Below are 21741 nucleotides of genomic sequence, written 5' to 3' on the forward strand. Positions count from 1 at the left end.
GAGGTCTGAGAGATGGGAGCAGTGATCTATGGGAGGTCTGGGAGATGGGAGCAGTGATCTATGGGAGGTCTGAGAGATGAGAGCAGTGATCTATGGGAGGTCTGAGAGATGGGGTCAGTGATCTATGGGAGGTCTGGGAGATGGGAGCAGTGATCTATGGGAGGTCTGAGAGATGAGAGCAGTGATCTATGGGAGGTCTAGGAGATGGGAGAAGTGATCTATGGGAGGTCTGGGAGATGGGAGCAGTGATCTATGGGAGGTCTGAGAGATGGGAGCAGTGATCTATGGGAGGTCTGGGAGATGGGAGCAGTGGTCTGGGAGCAGTCTGGGAGATGGAATAAGTGAATTATGGAAGTTCTGGGAGATGGAAGCAGTGATCTATGGGAGGTCTAGGAGATGGGAGCAGTGATCTATGGGAGGTCTAGGAGATGGGAGCAGTCATATATGGGAGGTCTGAGAGATGAAAGCAGTGATCTATGGGAGGTCTGGGAGATGGGAGCAGTGATCTATGGGAGGTCTGAGAGATGGGAGCAGTGATCTATCGGAGGTCTGGGAGATGGGAGCAGTGGTCTGGGGGCGGTCTGGGAGATGGAAGAAGTGAAATATGGGAGGTCTAGGAGATGGGAGCAGTGATCAATGGGAGGTCTAGGAGATGGGAGCAGTGATCTATGGGAGGACTAGGAGATGGGAGCAGTGGTCTATGGGAGGTCTGAGAGATGGGAGCCGTGATCTATGGGAGGTCCAGATGGGAGCAGTGATTTATGGGAGGTCTGAGAGATGGGAGCCGTGATCTATGGGAGGTCTAGGAGATGGGAACAGTGATCTATGGGAGGTCTGAGAGATGGGAGCAGTGATCCCATCTTCTTTACTCTTTTCTTTCCGCTCTTTCTCCAGGTTGATTTTTTTCGCCGCCGCACATTTCTCTGTGAAATATCTGGAAGGATCTGGAGGAAGGTATATATGGGCAGGTCACTCCATAGACCATAGATCAAATAATGCTTGCATACGGTCACATCACATCCACCTCCCTCTCCTACTGCTCTACCTGGTGTGTCAGTCCTCACTGTAGCTGTGACATACTGTTCATGAACCAGGAAGCCCAGGATAAATAAATCTGTAGACTCTTCCCACACAGAAGAGGGAACATATGAGACACGGTATCATTATATGACAAGATAAATCTATTATAACATATAATGAGCATGTTAATTTCCTCACTGACAATGATGGGGGGGGGGGGGGGCTACACTATGGGGCTGTGATCTATCGTGGGTCTGAGAGATGGGAGCCGTGATCTATGGGAGGTCTAGGAGATGGGAGCAGTGATCTATGGGAGGTCTGAGAGATGGGAGCAGTGATCTATGGGAGGTCTGAGAGATGGGAGCAGTGATCTATGGGAGGTCTGGGAGATGGGAGCAGTGGTCTGGGGGGGGGGTCTGGTAGATGGAAGAACTGAAATTTGGAAGTTCTGGGAGATGGAAGCAGTGATCTATGGGAGATCTAGGAGATGGGAGCAGTGATCTATGGGAGGTCTAGGAGATGGGAGCAGTGATCTATGGGAGGTCTGAGAGATGGGAGCAGTGATCTATGGGAGGTCTAGGAGATGGGAGCAGTGATCTATGGGAGGTCTGAGAGATGGGAGCAGTGATCTATGGGAGGTCTAGGAGATGGAAGCAGTGATCTATGGGAGGTCTGAGAGATGGGAGCAGTGATCTATGGGAGGTCTGAGAGATGAGAGCAGTGATCTATGGGAGGTCTAGGAGATGGGAGCAGTGATCTATGGGAGGTCTGGGAGATGGAAGCAGTGATCTATGGGAGGTCTAGGAGATGGGAGCAGTGATCTATGGGAGGTCTGAGAGATGGAAGCAGTGATCTATGGGAGGTCTGGGAGATGAGAGCTGTGATCTATGGGAAGTCTGAGAGATGAGAGCAGTGATCTATTGGAGGTCTGGGAGATGGGATCAGTGATCTATGGGAGGTCTGAGAGATGGGAGCAGTGATCTATGGGAGGTCTGAGAGATGAGAGCAGTGATCTATGGGAAGTCTGAGAGATGAGAGCAGTGATCTATGGGAGGTCTGAGAGATGAGAGCAGTGATCTACGGGAGGTCTGAGATATGGGAGCAGTGATCTATGGGAGGTCTGAGAGATGAGAGCAGTGATCTATGAGAGGTCTGAGAGATGGGAGCAGTGATCTATGGGAGGTCTGAGAGATGGGAGCAGTGATCTATGGGAGGTCTGGGAGATGGGAGCAGTGGACTGGGGGCGGTCTGGGAGATGGAAGAAGTGAATTATGGAAGTTCTGGGAGATGGAAGCAGTGATCTATGGGAGGTCTGAGAAATGGGAGCCGTGATCTATGGGAGGTCTAAGAGATGGGAGCAGTGATCTATGGGAGGTCTAGGAGATGGGAGCAGTGATCTATGGGAGGTCTAGGAGATGGGAGCAGTCATCTATGGGAGGGCTGAGAGATGAGAGCAGTGATCTACGGGAGGTCTGATGATATGGGAGCAGTGATCTATGGGAAGTCTGGGAGATGGGAGCAGTGATCTATGGGAGGTCTGAGAGATGGGAGCAGTGATCTATGGGAGGTCTGAGAGATGGGAGCAGTGATCTATGGGAGGTCTGAGAGATGGGAGCAGTGATCTATGGGAGGTCTGAGAGATGGAAGCAGTGATCTATGGGAGGTCTGAGAGATGGGAGCAGTGATCTATGGGAGGTCCGGGAGATGGGAGCAGTGATCTATGGGAGGTCTGAAAGATGGGAGAAGTGATCTATGAGAGGTCTGGGAGATGGGAGCAGTGGTCTGGGGGCGGTCTGAGAGATGGGAGCCGTGATCTATGGGAGGTCTGAGAGATGGGAGCAGTGATCTATGGGAGGTCTGGGAGATGGGAGCAGTGATCTATGGGAGGTCTGAGAGATGAGAGCAGTGATCTATGGGAGGTCTGAGAGATGGGAGCAGTGATCTATGGGAGGTCTGGGAGATGGGAGCAGTGATCTATGGGAGGTCTGAGAGATGAGAGCAGTGATCTATGGGAGGTCTAGGAGATGGGAGAAGTGATCTATGGGAGGTCTGGGAGATGGGAGCAGTGATCTATGGGAGGTCTGAGAGATGGAAGCAGTGATCTATGGGAGGTCTGAGAGATGGGAGCAGTGATCTATGGGAGGTCCGGGAGATGGGAGCAGTGATCTATGGGAGGTCTGAAAGATGGGAGAAGTGATCTATGAGAGGTCTGGGAGATGGGAGCAGTGGTCTGTGGGCGGTCTGAGAGATGGGAGCCGTGATCTATGGGAGGTCTGAGAGATGGGAGCAGTGATCTATGGGAGGTCTGGGAGATGGGAGCAGTGATCTATGGGAGGTCTGAGAGATGAGAGCAGTGATCTATGGGAGGTCTGAGAGATGGGAGCAGTGATCTATGGGAGGTCTGGGAGATGGGAGCAGTGATCTATGGGAGGTCTGAGAGATGAGAGCAGTGATCTATGGGAGGTCTAGGAGATGGGAGAAGTGATCTATGGGAGGTCTGGGAGATGGGAGCAGTGATCTATGGGAGGTCTGAGAGATGGGAGCAGTGATCTATGGGAGGTCTGGGAGATGGGAGCAGTGGTCTGGGAGCAGTCTGGGAGATGGAATAAGTGAATTATGGAAGTTCTGGGAGATGGAAGCAGTGATCTATGGGAGGTCTAGGAGATGGGAGCAGTGATCTATGGGAGGTCTAGGAGATGGGAGCAGTCATCTATGGGAGGTCTGAGAGATGAAAGCAGTGATCTATGGGAGGTCTGGGAGATGGGAGCAGTGATCTATGGGAGGTCTGAGAGATGGGAGCAGTGATCTATCGGAGGTCTGGGAGATGGGAGCAGTGGTCTGGGGGCGGTCTGGGAGATGGAAGAAGTGAAATATGGGAGGTCTAGGAGATGGGAGCAGTGATCTATGGGAGGTCTAGGAGATGGGAGCAGTGATCTATGGGAGGACTAGGAGATGGGAGCAGTGGTCTATGGGAGGTCTGAGAGATGGGAGCCGTGATCTATGGGAGGTCCAGATGGGAGCAGTGATTTATGGGAGGTCTGAGAGATGGGAGCCGTGATCTATGGGAGGTCTAGGAGATGGGAACAGTGATCTATGGGAGGTCTGAGAGATGGGAGCAGTGATCTATGGGAGGTCTGAGAGATGGGAGCAGTGATCTATGGGAGGTCTGAGAGATGAGAGCAGTGATCTATGGGAGGTCTGTGAGATGGGAGCAGTGATCTATGGGAGGTCTGAGAGATGGGAGCAGTGATCTATGGGAGGTTTGAGAGATGGGAGCAGTGATCTATGGGAGGTCTGAGAGATGAGAGCAGTGATCTATGGGAGGTCTGTGAGATGGGAGCAGTGATCTTTGGGTGGGATCTGGGAGAAGGAAGAAGTAAAATATGGAAGTTCTGGGAGATGGGAGCAGTGATCTATGGGTGTCCTGGGAAAAGGAGTTGTGATCTATAGGAGTCTTGGAGATTAGGGGCTGTGATCTGCGGGGGTCAGGAAGATGGATGCAGTGATTAATGGAAATCCTGGGAGATGAGGGGCTGTGATCTAAGGGTGGGGGGGAGCTTCAGGATGAAGGAGCCTGTGATCTATTGAAGGCTTCTGGGAGATAGGGGCTCTCATTTTTTGGGGTCCTGAAACATGGAGGCTGTGATCTACAGGGGTTCTCAGAGATGGAGGGCTGTGGTCTATGAAGGTCTTGAAAGATAATGGGGTTCTGCTCTTTGAAGGTTCTGGTTGATGAGGAAGCTGTACAAGCTATACAGGCTGCAGCACATTTGGGCACCACGGTGGCTCAGTGGCTACCACTGGTGCTTTGCAGAGCTGGGGTCCTACGGTTTAAATCCAACCAAGGACAACATCTACATGGAGGAAAGCTTGATGCTAATGTCTGTAAAGCACTGCAGAAAATGTCAGCTCTACATTAGTACATAAAGTAAATAAGTAATAAACTGAGGTCTGTGTTTTTACAATGTTAGATGAAAAATCTCATTACCATGAAATCTCCTACAGAAGACCCCCAAAGACTCTCATGAATCCCCATAGACCTCTTATAAACTCCCACAGGCATTCATAAACCCCCACAGACCCTCCTAAAAACCCTCATAAACTACCATATATCCTCTTAAATCCACATAGACACTCATAAACCCCCATAGACCCTCATAATCCTTCTTTGACCATCATAAATATTAATAGATCATTATAAACCCCCACATACCCTTATAAACCTGCATAGATCCTGCCAGACCTATTTAGACTCTCATGAACCCCCAAGAACCTCAATAGAAACTCCAAAACCCTCATAAGTTCCCTACTAGATGCATGCATACCCTCAAAACCCCCATAGCTCTCATAAATTCCCATGGACCTTCCTAGAATCATGCAAACCCTCATAAATCCCATAGATCATCATAAATAATCCTAGACCCATGTAGACTCTCATATTCCCCCACAGACCCAACACAGACTCTCATAAACCCCATAGACCCACAAAAAAAAAACAATAGACTAGCATAAATCCCCAGAGGACATTCTAAACCATCAGAGACCCTCATAAACCTCATGGATCCTCAAACTCCAATAGACCCTCACAATAGACCGTCATGAACCACCATAGATCCTCAGGGTGTGACCATTGATGCTTTTTTTCCCCCAGATGTTTCCGCCATTTTTGAGGCTCTTCTTCGTGGTCGTCTTCGTTCAAGGTAAGAAATCTAGGGACCTGAGGGCAGTAGTCTTCAACCTCCAGCTATAAAACTACAACTCTCATCATGCCATCAGAGCCACAAACTGAAGAGTAGTGAAAAGTTCAGCTCCTTTCTAATATACATTTTGATTCTCATCATTTACAACATCTCTGCTGGCTGTCAGCAAATTGAATTTCCTTGTTTACGCTCAAAGGTTGAAATCCATCCTCACGTAGTTCTGCTCACTCAGCAGAGGGTTTGTTATAACGTGTCAGTGTAGATAATCTTAGGTGAGCTAAACCTTTCAGACAACTTTCTCTCCTGAAATTAATACTAATCCAGTACTGCACTTCTCTACTCAATAAATGTCCCAATATTATCGGCACCATGGAATAAAGTGCGCGCTTGTTATAAGCCGCAGTGTATGTTCCACTTGTGCAGCTGCTGGGCAATTAACCCTTTCAACCCCGGGCCAGTTTTCACCTTCCTGCCCAGGCTTTTTCTTGCAAATCTGACGTGTGTCACTGTTTGTGGTAATAACTTAACGCTTTTACGTATCCAGGCCATTCTGAGAATGTTTTTTCAACACATATTGTTCTTCATGACAGTGGTAAAATTGAGTCAAAAAATGTAATAAAAAAAAAATATATGTAATAATTTAACAAAAATTTGGAAAAATTTCTAAATTTCTAAATTTCTATTTCTCTACTTTTGTAAAAGATAGCAATAACTCCAAAAATAGTTATTACTTTACATTCCCCATATGTCTACTTCATGTTTGTATCTGTTTGTGAATGCCATTGTATTTTTTGGGGACGTTACAAGGCTTAAAAGTTTAGAAGCAAATCCTGAAATTTTTCAGAAAATTTCAAAAACACACTTTTTAAGGACCAGTTCAGGTCTGAAGTCACTTTGTGAGGCTTACATAATAGAAACCCCCCAAAAATGACCCCATTCTAGAAACTACACCCCTCAAGATATTCAAAACTGATTTTACAAACGTCGTTAACCCTTTAGGTGTTCCACAAGAATTAATGGAAAATTGAGATGAAATTTCACTGTTTTGGCAGAATTTCCATTTTAATCCATTTTTTTCCGCTAACAACGCAAGGGTTAACAGCCAAACAAAACTCAATATTTATTACCCTGATTCTGTAGTTTACAGAAACACCCCATATGTGGTCGTAAACTGCTGTACGGGCACACGGCAGGGCGCAGAAGGAAAAGAACGCCACATGGTTTTTGGGAAGCAGATTTCACTGGGATAATTTTAAGCTGCCATGTCACATTTGAAGACCCCCTGATGCACCCCTAGAGTAGAAACTCCCCAAAAATGACCCCATTTTGGAAACTATGGGATAAGGTGGCAGTTTAGTTGGTACTATTTTAGGGTACATATGATTTTTGGTTGCTCTATATTACACTTTTTGTGAGGCAAAGTAACAAAAAATAGCTGTTTTGGCACTGTTTTTTTTTTGTTATTTACAGTGTTCATCTGTTAAATCACATGGTATTTTTATAGAGCAGGTTGTTACGGACGCTACAATACCAAATATGACTACCTTTTTTGATTGTTTGTTTCAGTTTTACATAGTAAAGCATTTTTGAAAAAAAATTTTTTTTAGTGTCTCCATATTCTGAGAGCCATATTTTATTTTTATTTTTTAGCAGATTGTCTTAGGTAGGGTCTAATATTTTGCGGGCTGAAATGACGGTTTGATTGGTATGATATTGGGGTGCAGATGACTTTTTGATCGCTTGCTACTACACTTTTTGTTATGTAAGGTGACAAAAAATGGATTTTTGACACCGTTTTTTTTACCTTGTTCACCTTAGGGGTTAGATCATATGGTATTTTTATAGAGCAGGTTGTTACGGACGCAGCAATACCTAATATGTCTGCTTTTTTATTTTTTTTACATTTAACACAATAAAAGCAGTTTTGAAACCAAAAAAATATCATGTTTTATTGTCTCCATAGTCTGAGAGCCATATTTTTTTTATTTTTTGGGCGATTGTCTTAAGTAGAGGCTCATTTTTTGCGGGATGAGGTGACGGTTAGATTAGTACTATTTTGGGGGGGTATACGCCTTTTTGATCGCTTGATGTTGCACTTTTAGTGATGTAATGTGACCAAAAAATGTTTTTATTAGCACAGTTTTTATTTACTTTTTTTTATGGTGTTCACCATAAAAAGTTTTCTTTTTTTCCCTATTTAAAAAATAATAATTATTAATTTATTTTGGGAAAAGGACGCTTTTTTTTTTTTACTTGAAACTTAAAATTTGTTTGTAAAAGTTTTTTTTTTTTACACTTTATTTTTTGTCCCATTCTAGTACTTCAACTTTTGGGGGTCTGATCCCCTTTACAATGCATGACAATACTTCTGTATTGTGATGTATTGGCTGTAAGTGTATTACCAGTGTAATACAGGAGGCTGGATCTCACAGGCTTTCCCGGATGGCATAGGGCTGCCTTTCCTGCCATTGCGTCCCCGTCACAGCAGCGCGGGGACTCGATGGAAGCCCTCTCCCTCATACACACATCGCACATGTCACGGTCAGCGCTGACCCGGCACATCAAGGGTTAATGCGCCGGCATCAGTGTTTTCACCGGTGCCGGCGCATATAGCAGGGGTCCGGCTATCAGTGACCCCTGCAGCTAATCGGTCGGGCACAGCTCCTACACCCACCCGATCAGCCCGCCTTAATAGTACGGCACTGGGCGGCAAGTCACGTCCTGCTGCACCGTACTATTACGGCGCTGGTTGGGAAGGGGTCAAAGATGGCACCTGCCAGCAGCGGGCCCCATAGCCACTGGGTTTCTGTTGTTTCTGTGGATGCATGCGATCTGCCCTATGTCTGATCACATACATTTAAACCCTCAGGTGCCATAGTCAAATGTAAGCAGGGCATCAGAGCCGTCTGAAAGCGGGACCCCCGAGCTCCGACACCTGTAACAGTGTTCCCCGGCTGAGATCGGGGAACCTGTTATGGTACAGTAATAGTTGGAAGCCTCACGCAGACTTCGGAAGATATTACTGGTATATACCCATACAGGCCAGCAGGTGGCAGCACTGGGTTTGTAGTTTGTAAATGGAGTGTGCTATAATGGGTTTTTAGCCATCACATAACTAATGATATGATAAAAAATAAATTTAAAAAAATTAAACTTTTTTTTAATATTTTTATAACCTTAACAAAAAGTCCAAATCACCCCCCTTTCCCCTAAATGAAAATACAAGTACAATAAAAAAGGACACATGATGGACATCGCTGCATGTGAAATCACCCGAACAATTAAAATCTAACAATATTTACCCCATACGACATAAAAATAGGCAATTAAAAAAATATGTTGTTACTTCACCTTCCCCCAAAAAAATTATTAAAAAGTGATCAAAATGTTGCACACATTTCAAAATGGTATCACTGAAAAGTACAGATTACTCTGCATAGGGAACGTCGTAAAAAAGGCAAAAACATAAAACTGTGGCAGAATTATTTTTTTTCCAATTCCACCCTATTTCTATTTTGCAGCTCCCCACTACATCATATGCAATATTAAATAGTGCCATTAGAAAGTACAACTTGTCCCGCAAAAAATAAGTCCTCATAAGGCTACGGAAAAATAAAAAGTTATGTCACTGCGAAGGCGAGGAGTGAAAATGAAAACACAAAAATGGAAAATCGTAAGGTCCTCTAAGGGTTAATCTTATGGTCCTGGTCCAATCTTGTCTCAATAAAAAATAAACTGTATATTGTGTGGCACAGTGTAGAGGTATACTGTATATTGTGTGGCACAGTGTAGAGGTATACTGTATATTGTGTGGCACAGTGTAGAGGTATACTGTATATTGTGTGGCACAGTGTAGAGGTATACTGTATATTGTGGGGCACAGTGTAGAGGTATACTGTATATTGTGTGGCACAGTGTAGAGGTATACTGTATATTGTGTGGCACAGTGTAGAGGTATACTGTATATTGTGTGGCACAGTGTAGTGGTATACTGTATATTGTGGGGCACAGTGTAGAGGTATACTGTATATTGTGTGGCACAGTGTAGAGGTATACTGTATATTGTGGGGCACAGTGTAGAGGTATACTGTATATTGTGTGGCACAGTGTAGAGTATACTGTATATTGTGTGGCACAGTGTAGAGGTATACTGTATATTGTGGGGCACAGTGTAGAGGTAAACTGTATATTGTGTGGCACAGCGTAGAGGTATACTGTATATTGTGGGGCACAGTGTAGCGGTATACTGTATATTGTGTGGCACAGTGTAGAGGTATACTGTATATTGTGGGGCACAGTGTAGAGGTATACTGTATATTGTGTGGCACAGTGTAGAGGTATACTGTATATTGTGGGGCACAGTGTAGAGGTGTACTGTATATTGTGTGGGGCACAGTGTAGAGGTATACTGTACATTGTGTGGCACAGTGTAGAGGTAAACTGTATATTGTGTGGCACAGTGTAGAGGTATACTGTATATTGTGGGGCACAGTGTAGAGGTATACTGTATATTGTGGGGCACAGTGTAGAGGTATACTGTATATTGTGTGGCACAGTGTAGAGGTATACTGTATATTGTGTGGCACAGTGTAGAGGTATACTGTATATTGTGTGGCACAGTGTAGAGGTATACTGTATATTGTGGGGCACAGTGTAGAGGTATACTGTATATTGTGTGGCACAGCGTAGAGGTATACTGTATATTGTGTGGCACAGTGTAGCGGTATACTGTATATTGTGTGGCACAGTGTAGAGGTATACTGTATATTGTGGGGCACAGTGTAGAGGTATACTGTATATTGTGGGGCACAGTGTAGAGGTATACTGTATATTGTGTGGCACAGTGTAGAGGTATACTGTATATTGTGGGGCACAGTGTAGCGGTATACTGTATATTGTGTGGCACAGTGTAGAGGTATACTGTATATTGTGTGGCACAGTGTAGAGGTATACTGTATATTGTGGGGCACAGTGTAGAGGTATACTGTATATTGTGTGGCACAGTGTAGAGGTATACTGTATATTGTGTGGCACAGTGTAGAGGTATACTGTATATTGTGGGGCACAGTGTAGCGGTATACTGTATATTGTGTGGCACAGTGTAGAGGTATACTGTATATTGTGTGGCACAGTGTAGAGGTATACTGTAAATTGTGAGGCACAGTGTAGAGGTATACTGTACATTGTGTGGCACAGTGTAGAGGTATACTGTATATTGTGTGGCACAGTGTAGCTGTATACTGTATATTGTGTGGCACAGTGTAGAGGTATACTGTATATTGTGTGGCACAGTGTAGAGGTATACTGTATATTGTGGGGCACAGTGTAGAGGTATACTGTATATTGTGTGGCACAGTGTAGAGGTATACTGTACATTGTGTGGCACAGTGTAGAGGTATACTGTATATTGTGTGGCACAGTGTAGAGGTATACTGTACATTGTGAGGCACAGTGTAGAGGTATACTGTATATTGTGGGGCACAGTGTAGAGGTATACTGTATATTGTGTGGCACAGTGTAGAGGTATACTGTATATTGTGTGGCACAGTGTAGAGGTATACTGTATATTGTGTGGCACAGTGTAGAGGTATACTGTATATTGTGTGGCACAGTGTAGTGGTATACTGTATATTGTGTGGCACAGTGTAGAGGTATACTGTATATTGTGGGGCACAGTGTAGCGGTATACTGTATGTTGTGTGGCACATTGTAGAGGTGTACTGTATATTGTGTGGCACAGTGTAGCGGTATACTGTATATTGTGTGGCACAGTGTAGTGGTATACTGTATATTGTGTGGCACAGTGTAAAGGTATACTGTACATTGTGTGGCACAGTGTAGAGGTATACTGTATATTGTGTGTGGCACAGTGTAGCGGTATACTGTATATTGTGGGGCACAGTGTAGAGGTATACTGTATATTGTGGGGCACAGTGTAGCGGTATACTGTATATTGTGTGGCACAGTATAGAGGTATACTGTATATTGTGGGGCACAGTGTAGAGGTATACTGTATATTGTGGGGCACAGTGTAGAGGTATACTGTATATTGTGTGTGGCACAGTGTAGCGGTATACTGTATATTGTGGGGCACAGTGTAGAGGTATACTGTATATTGTGGGGCACAGTGTAGCGGTATACTGTATATTGTGTGGCACAGTATAGAGGTATACTGTATATTGTGGGGCACAGTGTAGAGGTATACTGTATATTGTGGGGCACAGTGTATGCTATATGTGTATAACAAACACCAGTTTCTTCACCAGTTGAGAGACTTGAATCTCTGGCGGGTGGTCTTCATACACCGGCTCTCCTCCGATAACCATTTGGTTCCATTTCGGCAACGGGAGCGCTATCTTCCTTGGCTCCACTGTCGGGGTGCTTTCAGGAAGTGAGGGTGGAGCCCAGAGGGAGGAGTCTTCACTCCCTTGGCTCACAATGTAAAGTTCTTGGTGGGCAGGCCTTAGATTTCCCGTCTCTAGGGGGGTGTATTCGGCATCTTCGCGCTCTTGAGAGGGCGTTCCTGAGTTTTCCCGCTTCTGGGCATGAAGAAGCAGCGGCAGTTTGTGAATATGGCGAATTAACCCTTTGAGTGCTGGAGCGCACGTTTAGCGCTTTCTGGCACAGCAACAAGGCAATAAAATCAATTTTCAGGGTTTTTGCACAATCTGTAAGTCTTGCAGTACTGTGAAACATGCAATCTGGTCTGGTTCTGTACACAATTGGATTCGGTTCTGTTGGCACACAGCTCGATCCTGTTCCAGTGATGCCAAAAATGCAATGAGCAGGACCGTGGTACGGTTACACGGACTCCAAATTATGCAGTGGGTCCGGATATGGGTATAGAAGTCTATAGTTTTTGTTCGTGACGCCAATTGCAGCGTGCGCAGGGAAATAACACTAGAGATGTCTCGGACATAAATTTTCGCAAGTGTTCGCGAACGAGAGAACCGGGCGAACCGCCATAGACTTCAATAGGCAGGCGAATTTTAAAACCCACAGGGACTCTTTCTGGCCACAATAGTGATGGAAAAGTTGTTTCAAAGGGACTAACACCTGGACTGTGGCATGCCGGAGGGGGATCCATGGCAAAACTCCCATGGAAAATTACGTAGTTGACGCAGAGTCGGGTTTTAATCCATAAAGGGCATAAATCACCTAACATTCCTAAATTGTTTGGAATAACGTGCTTTAAAACATCAGGTATGATGTTGTATCGATCAGGTAGTGTAAGGGTTACGCCCGCTTCACAGAGACAGACCAAACTCTGACAGACCAAACTCCCCTTTTACACAAGGTTGGATACCAATCTAGCCATGTCCCGTTCCTTGTCCTCACTGACGTCATTGAAGGTCTCTTCCTCCACCCAGCCACGTACAACACCAAGGGTCCCCGAAAGGTGACAACAAGCCCCCTGGGACTCCTGCTGTGGTTGGTCTTCCACCTCCTCAAAGCCACCTTCTTCCTCTGACTCCTCTTCTTCAGACTCCTCTCTCTGCGTTGCCGCAGGTCCAGCAATCGATGACGACAAGGCTGCTTCTGGTGGTGATGGTGACCACAACTCTTCCTCTTCATGCTCATCTACGGCCTGATCCAGCACTCTTCGCAGGGCACGCTCCAGAAAAAACGCATATGGGATGAGGTCGATGATGTTGCCTTGGGTTTGACTGACCAGGTTTGTCACCTCCACAAAAGAACGCATGAGCCTACAGCCATTGTGCATGAGCGTTCAGTAACGCGGCCAAAAAATACCCAGCTCCGCAGAGGCTGTCCTCTTTTTTTAAAATTAAAGAAATCTGTTCTTACCAGTTTAATCTCTGTTTTGTCCCCTATCAGGGGCCGGTGTATGGAATAGATTTTAGGAACCGGGAGATGGAAAAAGATGGTTGGTCGGTCCTCTTACTTCCAATCTGGGGCACTGTGCGTGCGCCGTGCAATGTACTGTGCCACCCTATATGAGTGGTATGTTAAGTAGTACTATTCCTATCAGTTTAATCTCTGTTACGTCCCCTATCAGGGGCCGGTGCATGGAATAGATTTTAGGAACCGGGAGATGGAAAAAGATGGTTGGTTGGTCCTCTTACTTCCAATTTGGGGCACTGCGAGTGCGCCGTGCAATGTACTGTGCCACCCTATATGAGTAGTGTGTTAAGTAGTACTATTCCTATCAGTTTAATCCCTGTTACGTCCCCTATCAGGGGACGTGTATCGAATAGAGTTTAGAAAACCGCAAAGAGTTGTCAATAGTTGACACACTCATGACATAAATTTTATACCTCTATGCGTCAATCTTGGTGTAGTGATGACTGTGCTCGTGCGCACATTTGGGAGATTGCAGGCGATGGCGGTTTTTCAAAGCCTATGGTCGTGCTGAGGTAGTTCAGTGACAGTTAAGTGACCCAGAAAACAATGATTCTGCAGTGTGGGCCCATTGTTGGCCTAGTAGGCTTTAATGATCCCCTTAGATGATCACAAAGAAAATTATTGTTATTTCTATGCAAAATTATCCAGCCGATTGCTTTTGGTCTGTTCACAATGAAGCAACGACCTTATCCTCTGGGGTGTGCCAACATTGCCAACACACTCATAGAGGTGGTCGCTTCATTGTGATACGCAAGCCCCTTCACCACAACAAGGTAACGATCACGAAGGGGAATTGACACATGTATGTGCCTTTTTTGTTGTTTTGTTTTTGCAGCCACAGTGCAGCACCAGAGGCCAGAAAAATTAGGCATGTACACATGCCTGAAAAACTAGGTGCTGTAGCAGCAGCTGGAAAAATTGATGTTTTCCAGGCAGAAAGTGCACTAAAACATTGCGGCTTGAACCCTAGTTGGTGGCGGAGAAGTCACGCAAGTCATCTGGCATGCAGAGATTAAATACAGCAGCGTGTGGACCATTTTTAGCCCAAGGCATCTCATCAGGCCTTTTTTAGTCAAATGCATCCCCCACTGTCAGTCCCTTCGGGATCCATGCCTCATTCATCCTAATGAAGGTGAGGTAATCTAGACTTTTTTGACCTAGGCGACTTCTCTTCTCAGTGACAATACCTCTTTGCTGCGCTGAAGGTCCTTTCTGACAGGACACTTGAAGCGGGGCAGGCCAGAAGTTCTATCGCAAATTGGGATAGCTCAGGCCACAGGTCAAGCCTGCACACCCAGTAGTCAAGGGGTTCATCGCTCCTCAGAGTGTCGATATCTGCAGTTAAGGCGAGGTAGTCTGCTACATGTCGGTCGAGTCGTTCTCTGAGGGTGGACCCCGAAGGGCTGTGGCGATGCGTAGGACTTAAAAAGCTCTGCATGTCCTCCATCAACAACACGTCTGTAAAGCGTCCTGTCAGTGCCGGCGTGGTCGTGGTAGGAGGAGGATTACTTTCACCTCTTCCCCTGTTAGATTCCCGTTGTGCTGTGACATCACCCTTATACGCTGTGTAAAGCATACTTTTTAACTTGTTTAGGAACTGCTGCATCCTTTCCGACTTCCGGTAATTCGGTAACATTTCAGGCACTTTCTGCTTATACCGGGGGTCTAGTAGCGTGGCCACCCAGTACAGGTCGTTCTCCTTCAGCCTTTTTATACGAGGGTCCCTCAACAGGCATGACAGCATGAAAGACTCCATTTGCACAAGGTTGGATGCCGAGCTACTCATATCCCATTCCTCATCCTCACTGATGTCATTGAAGGTCTTTTCTTCCCCCCAGCCACGTGCAACACCACGGGTAACAGATAGGTGACAACGAGCACCCTGGGATGCCTGCTGTGGTTGGTCTTCCTCCTCCTCAAAGCCACATTCCTCCTCTGACTCCTCTTCCTCAGACTCCTCTTCCAGCGTTGCCGCAGGTCCAGTAAGCGATGCTGATAAGGCTGTTTCTGGTGGTGATGGTGACCACAACTCTTCCTCTTCATGCTCATCTACGGCCTGATCCAGCACTCTTCGCAGGGCACGCTCCGGGAAGAAAACAAATGGGATGAGGTCGCTGATGGTGCCTTCAGTGCGACTGACTAGGTTTGTCACCTCCTCAAAAGGACGCATGAGCCTACAGGCATTGTGCATGAGCGTCCAGTAACGTGGCAAAAAAATACCCAGCTCCGCAGAGGCTGTCCTAGCACCCCGGTCATACAAATACTCGCTGACGGCTTTTTCTTGTTGGAGCAGGTGGTCAAACATTAGGAGTGTTGAATTCCAACGTGTGGGGCTGTCGCAAATCAAGCGCTTCACTGGCATGTTGTTTCGCTGCTGAATATCGGAAAAGTGCCCCATGGCCGTGTAGGAACGCCTGAAATGGCCACACACCTTCCTGGCCTGCTTGAGGACGTCCTGTAAGCCTGGGTACTTATACGCAAAGCGTTGTACGATGAGATTCAACACATGTCCCATGCACGGCACATGTGACAACTTGCCAAAATTCAATGCCGCCGACAAATTGCTTTCGTTGTCACACACCACTTTGCCGATCTCCAGTTGGTGCGTTCAGGGCAGACAGGAGTGCTGGTCCGGTGTGACTCTCTGCTTTCAGGCAATTCAACCCCAAGACGGCGTGACACTGTCGTATCCGGGATGTGGAATAGCCCCTGGGGAGCTGGGGGGGGGGTGCAGTTGATGTGGAGCAAGATGCAGCAGCAGAAGGGGACTCAGCCGAGGAGGTTATCGAAGAGGATGGAGTAGGAGGAGTAGAGGAGGTGGCAGCAGGCCTGCCTGCAAGTCGTGGCGGTGTCACCAACCACTCTGCAGAGCCACGCATTCCATGCTTGGCAGCCGTCAGCAGGTTTACCCAATGCGCAGTGTAGGTGATATACCTGCCCTGACCGTGCTTTGCAGACCAGGTATCAGTGGTCAGATGGACCCTTGCCCCAATACTGTGTGCCAGACATGCCATGACTTCCTTTTCCACAATAGAGTACAGGTTGGGGATTGCATTTTGTGAAAAAAAATTTGGCCGGGTACCTTCCAATGCGGTGTCTCAATAGCTACAAATTTTTTGAAGGCCTCAGACTCCACCAGCTTGTATGGTAAAAGCTGGCGGGCTAAGAGTTCAGACAAGCCAGCTGTCAGACGCCTGGCAAGGGGGTGACTCTGTGACTTTGGCTTCTTACGCTCAAAAATTTCCTTGACAGACACCTGACTGTGGGCAGATGAGCAGGAACTGCTGAAGGTGAGAGGCGGAGTGGCGGATGGTTGAGAGGGGGCAAGGAGGACAGCAGTGGTTGACGTGGCTGAAGATGCTGCACCAGGAGGAGGATGGTGGCTTTGAGTTTGTGTGCTGCTTCTACTCGTCATCATGTGTTGATCCCATATGCGTTTGTGATGTGAGATCATGTGCCTTCGCAAAGCAGTTGTACCTAGGTGGGTGTTGGACTTCCCCCGACTCAGTTTCTTTTGGCACAGGTTGCAAATGGCATCGCTGTTATCAGAGGGAGACACACAAAAAAAATGCCACACTGCTGAGCTTTGCAATGTCGGCATTCTGGTGGTGGCAACAGCATGCGTTGATTGACGTGCTGTCTGGCTGACCCCGGGTGCCGATGCATGCTGTCTGACTGTGCCACTAGCTCCTTGCAACGACCTCCCCCTGCTTCCAACTCGTCTCCTCCTCCTCTCTGTCTCCCCATCTGAACTTTCCCCCTCTTCTTCTCTTCGAGCAGGCACCCACGTGACATCCACGGACACATTGTCATCATCAACCGCTTCACTTGTATCTGACAACTCAGCAAAGGAAGCAGCGGGTACAACATCATCATCATCATCACACTGTACGTCCATGTGTGTAATGCTGCCTGACTGAGACATATCCCTGTTATCTACATCCTCTGGCAATAATGGTTGCGCATCACTCATTTCTTCCAACTGATGTGTAAATAACTCCTCTGACAGATCAAGGGAAGCGGCTGTGGTGCTAGTGGTGGTGGTGGTGGCGGGCGAGTGGTAACTTGAGAGGTGCCCGAAGCTGAGCTGGAGGAGAATGGTGCGTCAAGGTTCCGAGCGGAAGCTGTAGAAGATTGGGTGTCTTGTGTAAGCCAGTCAACTATGTCCTCAGAATTTTTGAGTTCAGGGTACGTGGCATCTGAACACTGGGCATTATTCTAGGACCAAAGGAAATCACAGCACCACGACCACGACGGCCCCTGCGGGGTGGCCTGCCTCTGCCTGTCATTTTTTTTAGATTAGTGGTACTATGCGTGCAAGGTACTGTGCCACCCGATATGAGTGGTGGGCAGTGGGCACAGTACAGTCTGTGGGCCTGACACACACTGGCAGGCAACTGCAATTATATTACAGAGAAAATTTTTTATGACTTTTTTATCTGCATGGTACTGTGCCACCCGAAATGAGTGGTGGGAAGTGGGCACAGTACAGTCTGTGGGCCTGACACTCACTGGCAGGCAACTGCATTTATATTACAGAGAAAAAATGTAATGACTTTTTTATCTGCAAGGTACTGTGCCACCCGATATGAGTGGTGGGCAGTGGGCACAGTACAATCTGTGGGCCTGAAACACACTAGCAGGCAACTGCAATTATATTACAGAGAAAAAATTAAATGACTTTTGTGACGGTATCTCTGTGTCTCACCGCCTTGTAATTCCTTAGTTTCAATTAGTTGAAGAATCCCCCATTCGCCAAATAAGAAATCGCTGGTAGCGCTGAATAATTCCACATATGATCCAAAGCTGGATACTGGAACAAGACTTTACTGGAAGCTCCTCACATTCAAAAATACAATTTCTTTTATCCCCTGCTCCCATGTGCAGCGTACTCAAGTTGTGTTTAATAGTGTTCCTGGGTGTTGTAGTGCAATAGACACTAACCTGAGACGGCTGACTCTCTGCAAAGGCAGGTGATGGTAGAAAATGTTCGTGACGCCAGTGCCAATTAAACGGTGGCACGCCGTTTGCTGATAGCAGGAATAACTGAGGAACACGTGATGTTAAAACAGAACTCCAACTTTAGTAGTGTTCATATAGAGACATTAACGGAAGCGCAGTTCCTTTGCATACAGTTGATTTTTCAATACAGTCGATGCAGGCAATACAGATTAAGCAAGGCAACTTCAGAGTGTGAAACACAGGACTTGCAGTACAGGAGCTTGCACTCTATTCCTGACTGATCCTGGAACATAGAAAATCTTCTCCAAGGCCCAATACCTTAACTCTGGCGTATATCCTTGGTTTTCTCTTTATAAAGTACCTCCTCTGTTATCTTGAGTACCTCTTGCTTTCTTGAGCTTTGCCTCTGTCTCCCTCTCAGCTTCCTCAGACTCTAGAAACTTCTGCACTGAACTCTTTAACAGTGGTCTTCCTGCTTCTGCATATATGAATTCAGGAGGGGAACCTTCTCCTAGGATTTGGAACCCGGTTACAGGGACTGCAATACCCTCTCCTGGTCCGCAGGCTTCAGGCCTGGACTGGTCTCTGACATAGTCTAAGCTCCAGCTTCAGACTACAGGCTGCAGCTTTAGACAGACACTTAGACTAGACTGCCTTTCCCTTCCCTGACTGGGCCTTATATAAACTAGGGCTCTCTAGCTCCCTCTAGTGACTAAGAGCTGGAATGACACCCCTAGCAGGCCTGTACATGCAAGTTTCATAGTAACAGGGAAATACATAACATTACATTACATGACATTTTATAAAACTGACATATACCAACTTCCCCATAATTAGGAGGGACGACAGCACACAAGTGACCCTTCTGTAGTGACGGGCATTACAGTCCCCGTACACTACATACCCCACTGCTTTAAGCTAAGTACGACCTCGTACTCCATCATGGGTCGCCCAACTGGAATCTCTACCTGAAATAGAAAAAGAGACATGCAGGCATACATACATGTAATTCATCTGCATTTACATTCATATCAGGTCCAATTGGCAAAGGTGAAGGTTGGTGACAAGGGGCGTCGTTCTCTTCTTCTCAGGATAGTGAATGGAACGGGGGCGCTGACCTGGCACAGCGTAACATTATAACCAGGATAGTCCATGACAATGAATAAGTCCATAATAGAACAGCAAAATGGATAAAACAGTATAAAAGTTCTTGGAGGCTCAAAGAACAAACATGAGTCCGTACCCAGGTTATTTTCCTATAAATCACAGAGGCTCTCATGCGGTGGAGTCCATCTCTGGGCACATTTCCTTTTAAAAGAGCAAAAATCTCAGAGGCTCAGGTCCTTTTGAGTCTGTCTCCGGGCACGGTTCCTTAGTATCAAGTTGCACAATAAAAGGACAGCAAAGACAAGTGCTGTAATACCCCTGATCAACCTGAAAAGGGGGTGAAGGGTAAAAGGTGCAACTAAGGAACAGGCACAACTTGGCGTGGGGTAGCAAAAGCAGGCAGGAGGTCCTGGAAACAAACGTGGCTTTGTTGACTTTGGGATTTCAGTGGTCAACACCTACCACTGAGCCGTGGATGAACTGGCAGCAGCAACAAACGACCAGGAAACATAGGACTCCTGTCCTGGAAGGGTTAATACCATCATTCATTGATGAAATAAATCAAAAGGCCTAGCAGGCTGATTTACAGAGGCATATCATAACCACTTGGCTCTGCTGGCAAATATGGCCTGTAGTAGTCCTCTACAGGAGGATGGGCCCACATAACGGTGTTAGGGGGCAGCTGCAGAGTAAAGGGGCCCCTAATAGGTATTGGCCCCATGGGCCTAGGGGTAAACCCTTGGGTGGACCGTACCCGGTCCCGGCATGATAATTGTGGGATGGAATGGAGTTGATACCGCCGCCTCAAGCGGTCCGGTGGGCTCTGTGCAGCTATTCACAGCAACAGGAGGTCTTCTTTGGGGCACTGACGGAGCGGTGGCAGCAGAAGGTGGTCTACGGGTGGTGACAGGCACCCTTACCTCGTCCTTCTTTGGCGGCGTCTGGATCCTGGCGGTCGCGATCTTGCGCAGCTCCCGCAACTTCTCTTCCAGCCGGACAATCTGTTCACCGATGCTCTCTGTGTCAGAGTCGCTGTCATCTGCTGGCGCCGCCGGCACAGGTACAGTCAATGATGGCGCGGACTCGGCCTCTGCAGGTTCTGGTGATGCATCGGGTCTCCGACCCCTCCGGATGTTCTCAAAGGTATTTTGAAGTCCTTTTAAATTTTCCATCTCTCGTATGGTCTTCTCCCGACGAGGCAGCTCGGGGGAAGGATAGGGGCTCACCCATTTTTCCAACACGGTTGGCTGCCAGAAGACGTTAGGCCCAATGAAGGAGCTCCGCTCCTGGAAGGCGTGATGGGCCAGCTCTGGAGAGCGTTCCGGTTCCCGCTCGCAGCCAGAGTAGTCTTCTTCTGCCTCCCAGTCCTCAGGTTCTCGCTTGGGACGGGTCACGGCAGTTGCATACGGGCCTCTCAGGCTCTCGGCAGGGGTGAACTCCACTTCCTCTCCCTCGCGGAGGCTGTGCTGATAGGAAGGGAGGTAGTCTCTCTTGACAGACCTTCTGTTAACATATAGGTCTCTGCCAGTCAGGTAATCTTGTATGAACCCGTAGCCACGGGTTTTGTCAAAGGACACCACCACTCCCTTTCTCCTTTCCAGGCGGGGTTGGGTGTCGGTGTGTCGTTCATGGATTGTCTTGGTCAACTCTTCATAATAGATCTTGGTCTTTGTATTCCGCTTTATAGCGGCCTCCCGGATCTCTGCCATAAGTGACGACCACTTGAAAGAGGGCTGAAAGAAGTCTTTCCATGAGCTGAAATAATGCTCTGGTTCTTTCTCCCGTGGGCGGCAGGCGGGTTTCTCCGGTCCCGGAGAGTAGGCCGGTGGAGCCTCCTCTGGCTCTACACCAATTTCACTCATTTTTGAAATCTCCGGTGCGGACGTTGCAGCAACGCTCTGTTCACTTTCCAACATGCTCGATCCTTCTCCGGAGAGCGATAGGGTCGCGTCAATTAAATCAGCCAGCTCCTCCTATTGCACTGGGAGGCCGCCCCCCAGGTATTCCAGTATATGGAAGGCGGAGTCCATGCTGGCCGACATGCAAATGTCCAGATAAGCAGTGGCGCCTGACCTTGAACTCCTTCCCG

The 21741-nt window shown here is 47.1% G+C and overlaps 1 protein-coding gene across 1 annotated transcript in view; it reads left to right on the top strand.

Moving 5' to 3' along the window:
* LOC121005149 (pancreatic lipase-related protein 2-like) overlaps positions 1 to 21741 on the top strand; it is a 247085-nt gene that overhangs the window by 2288 nt on the left and 223056 nt on the right. Inside the window, exon 2 of the mRNA XM_040437715.1 lies at positions 5672 to 5720. Within this exon, the coding sequence (XP_040293649.1) occupies positions 5672 to 5720 (49 nt within the window). The remainder of the gene's footprint in view (positions 1 to 5671; positions 5721 to 21741) is intronic.

The sequence above is a fragment of the Bufo bufo genome, chromosome 6, assembly GCF_905171765.1.
Source record: "Bufo bufo chromosome 6, aBufBuf1.1, whole genome shotgun sequence".
NCBI classification, from domain to species: domain Eukaryota; kingdom Metazoa; phylum Chordata; class Amphibia; order Anura; family Bufonidae; genus Bufo; species Bufo bufo.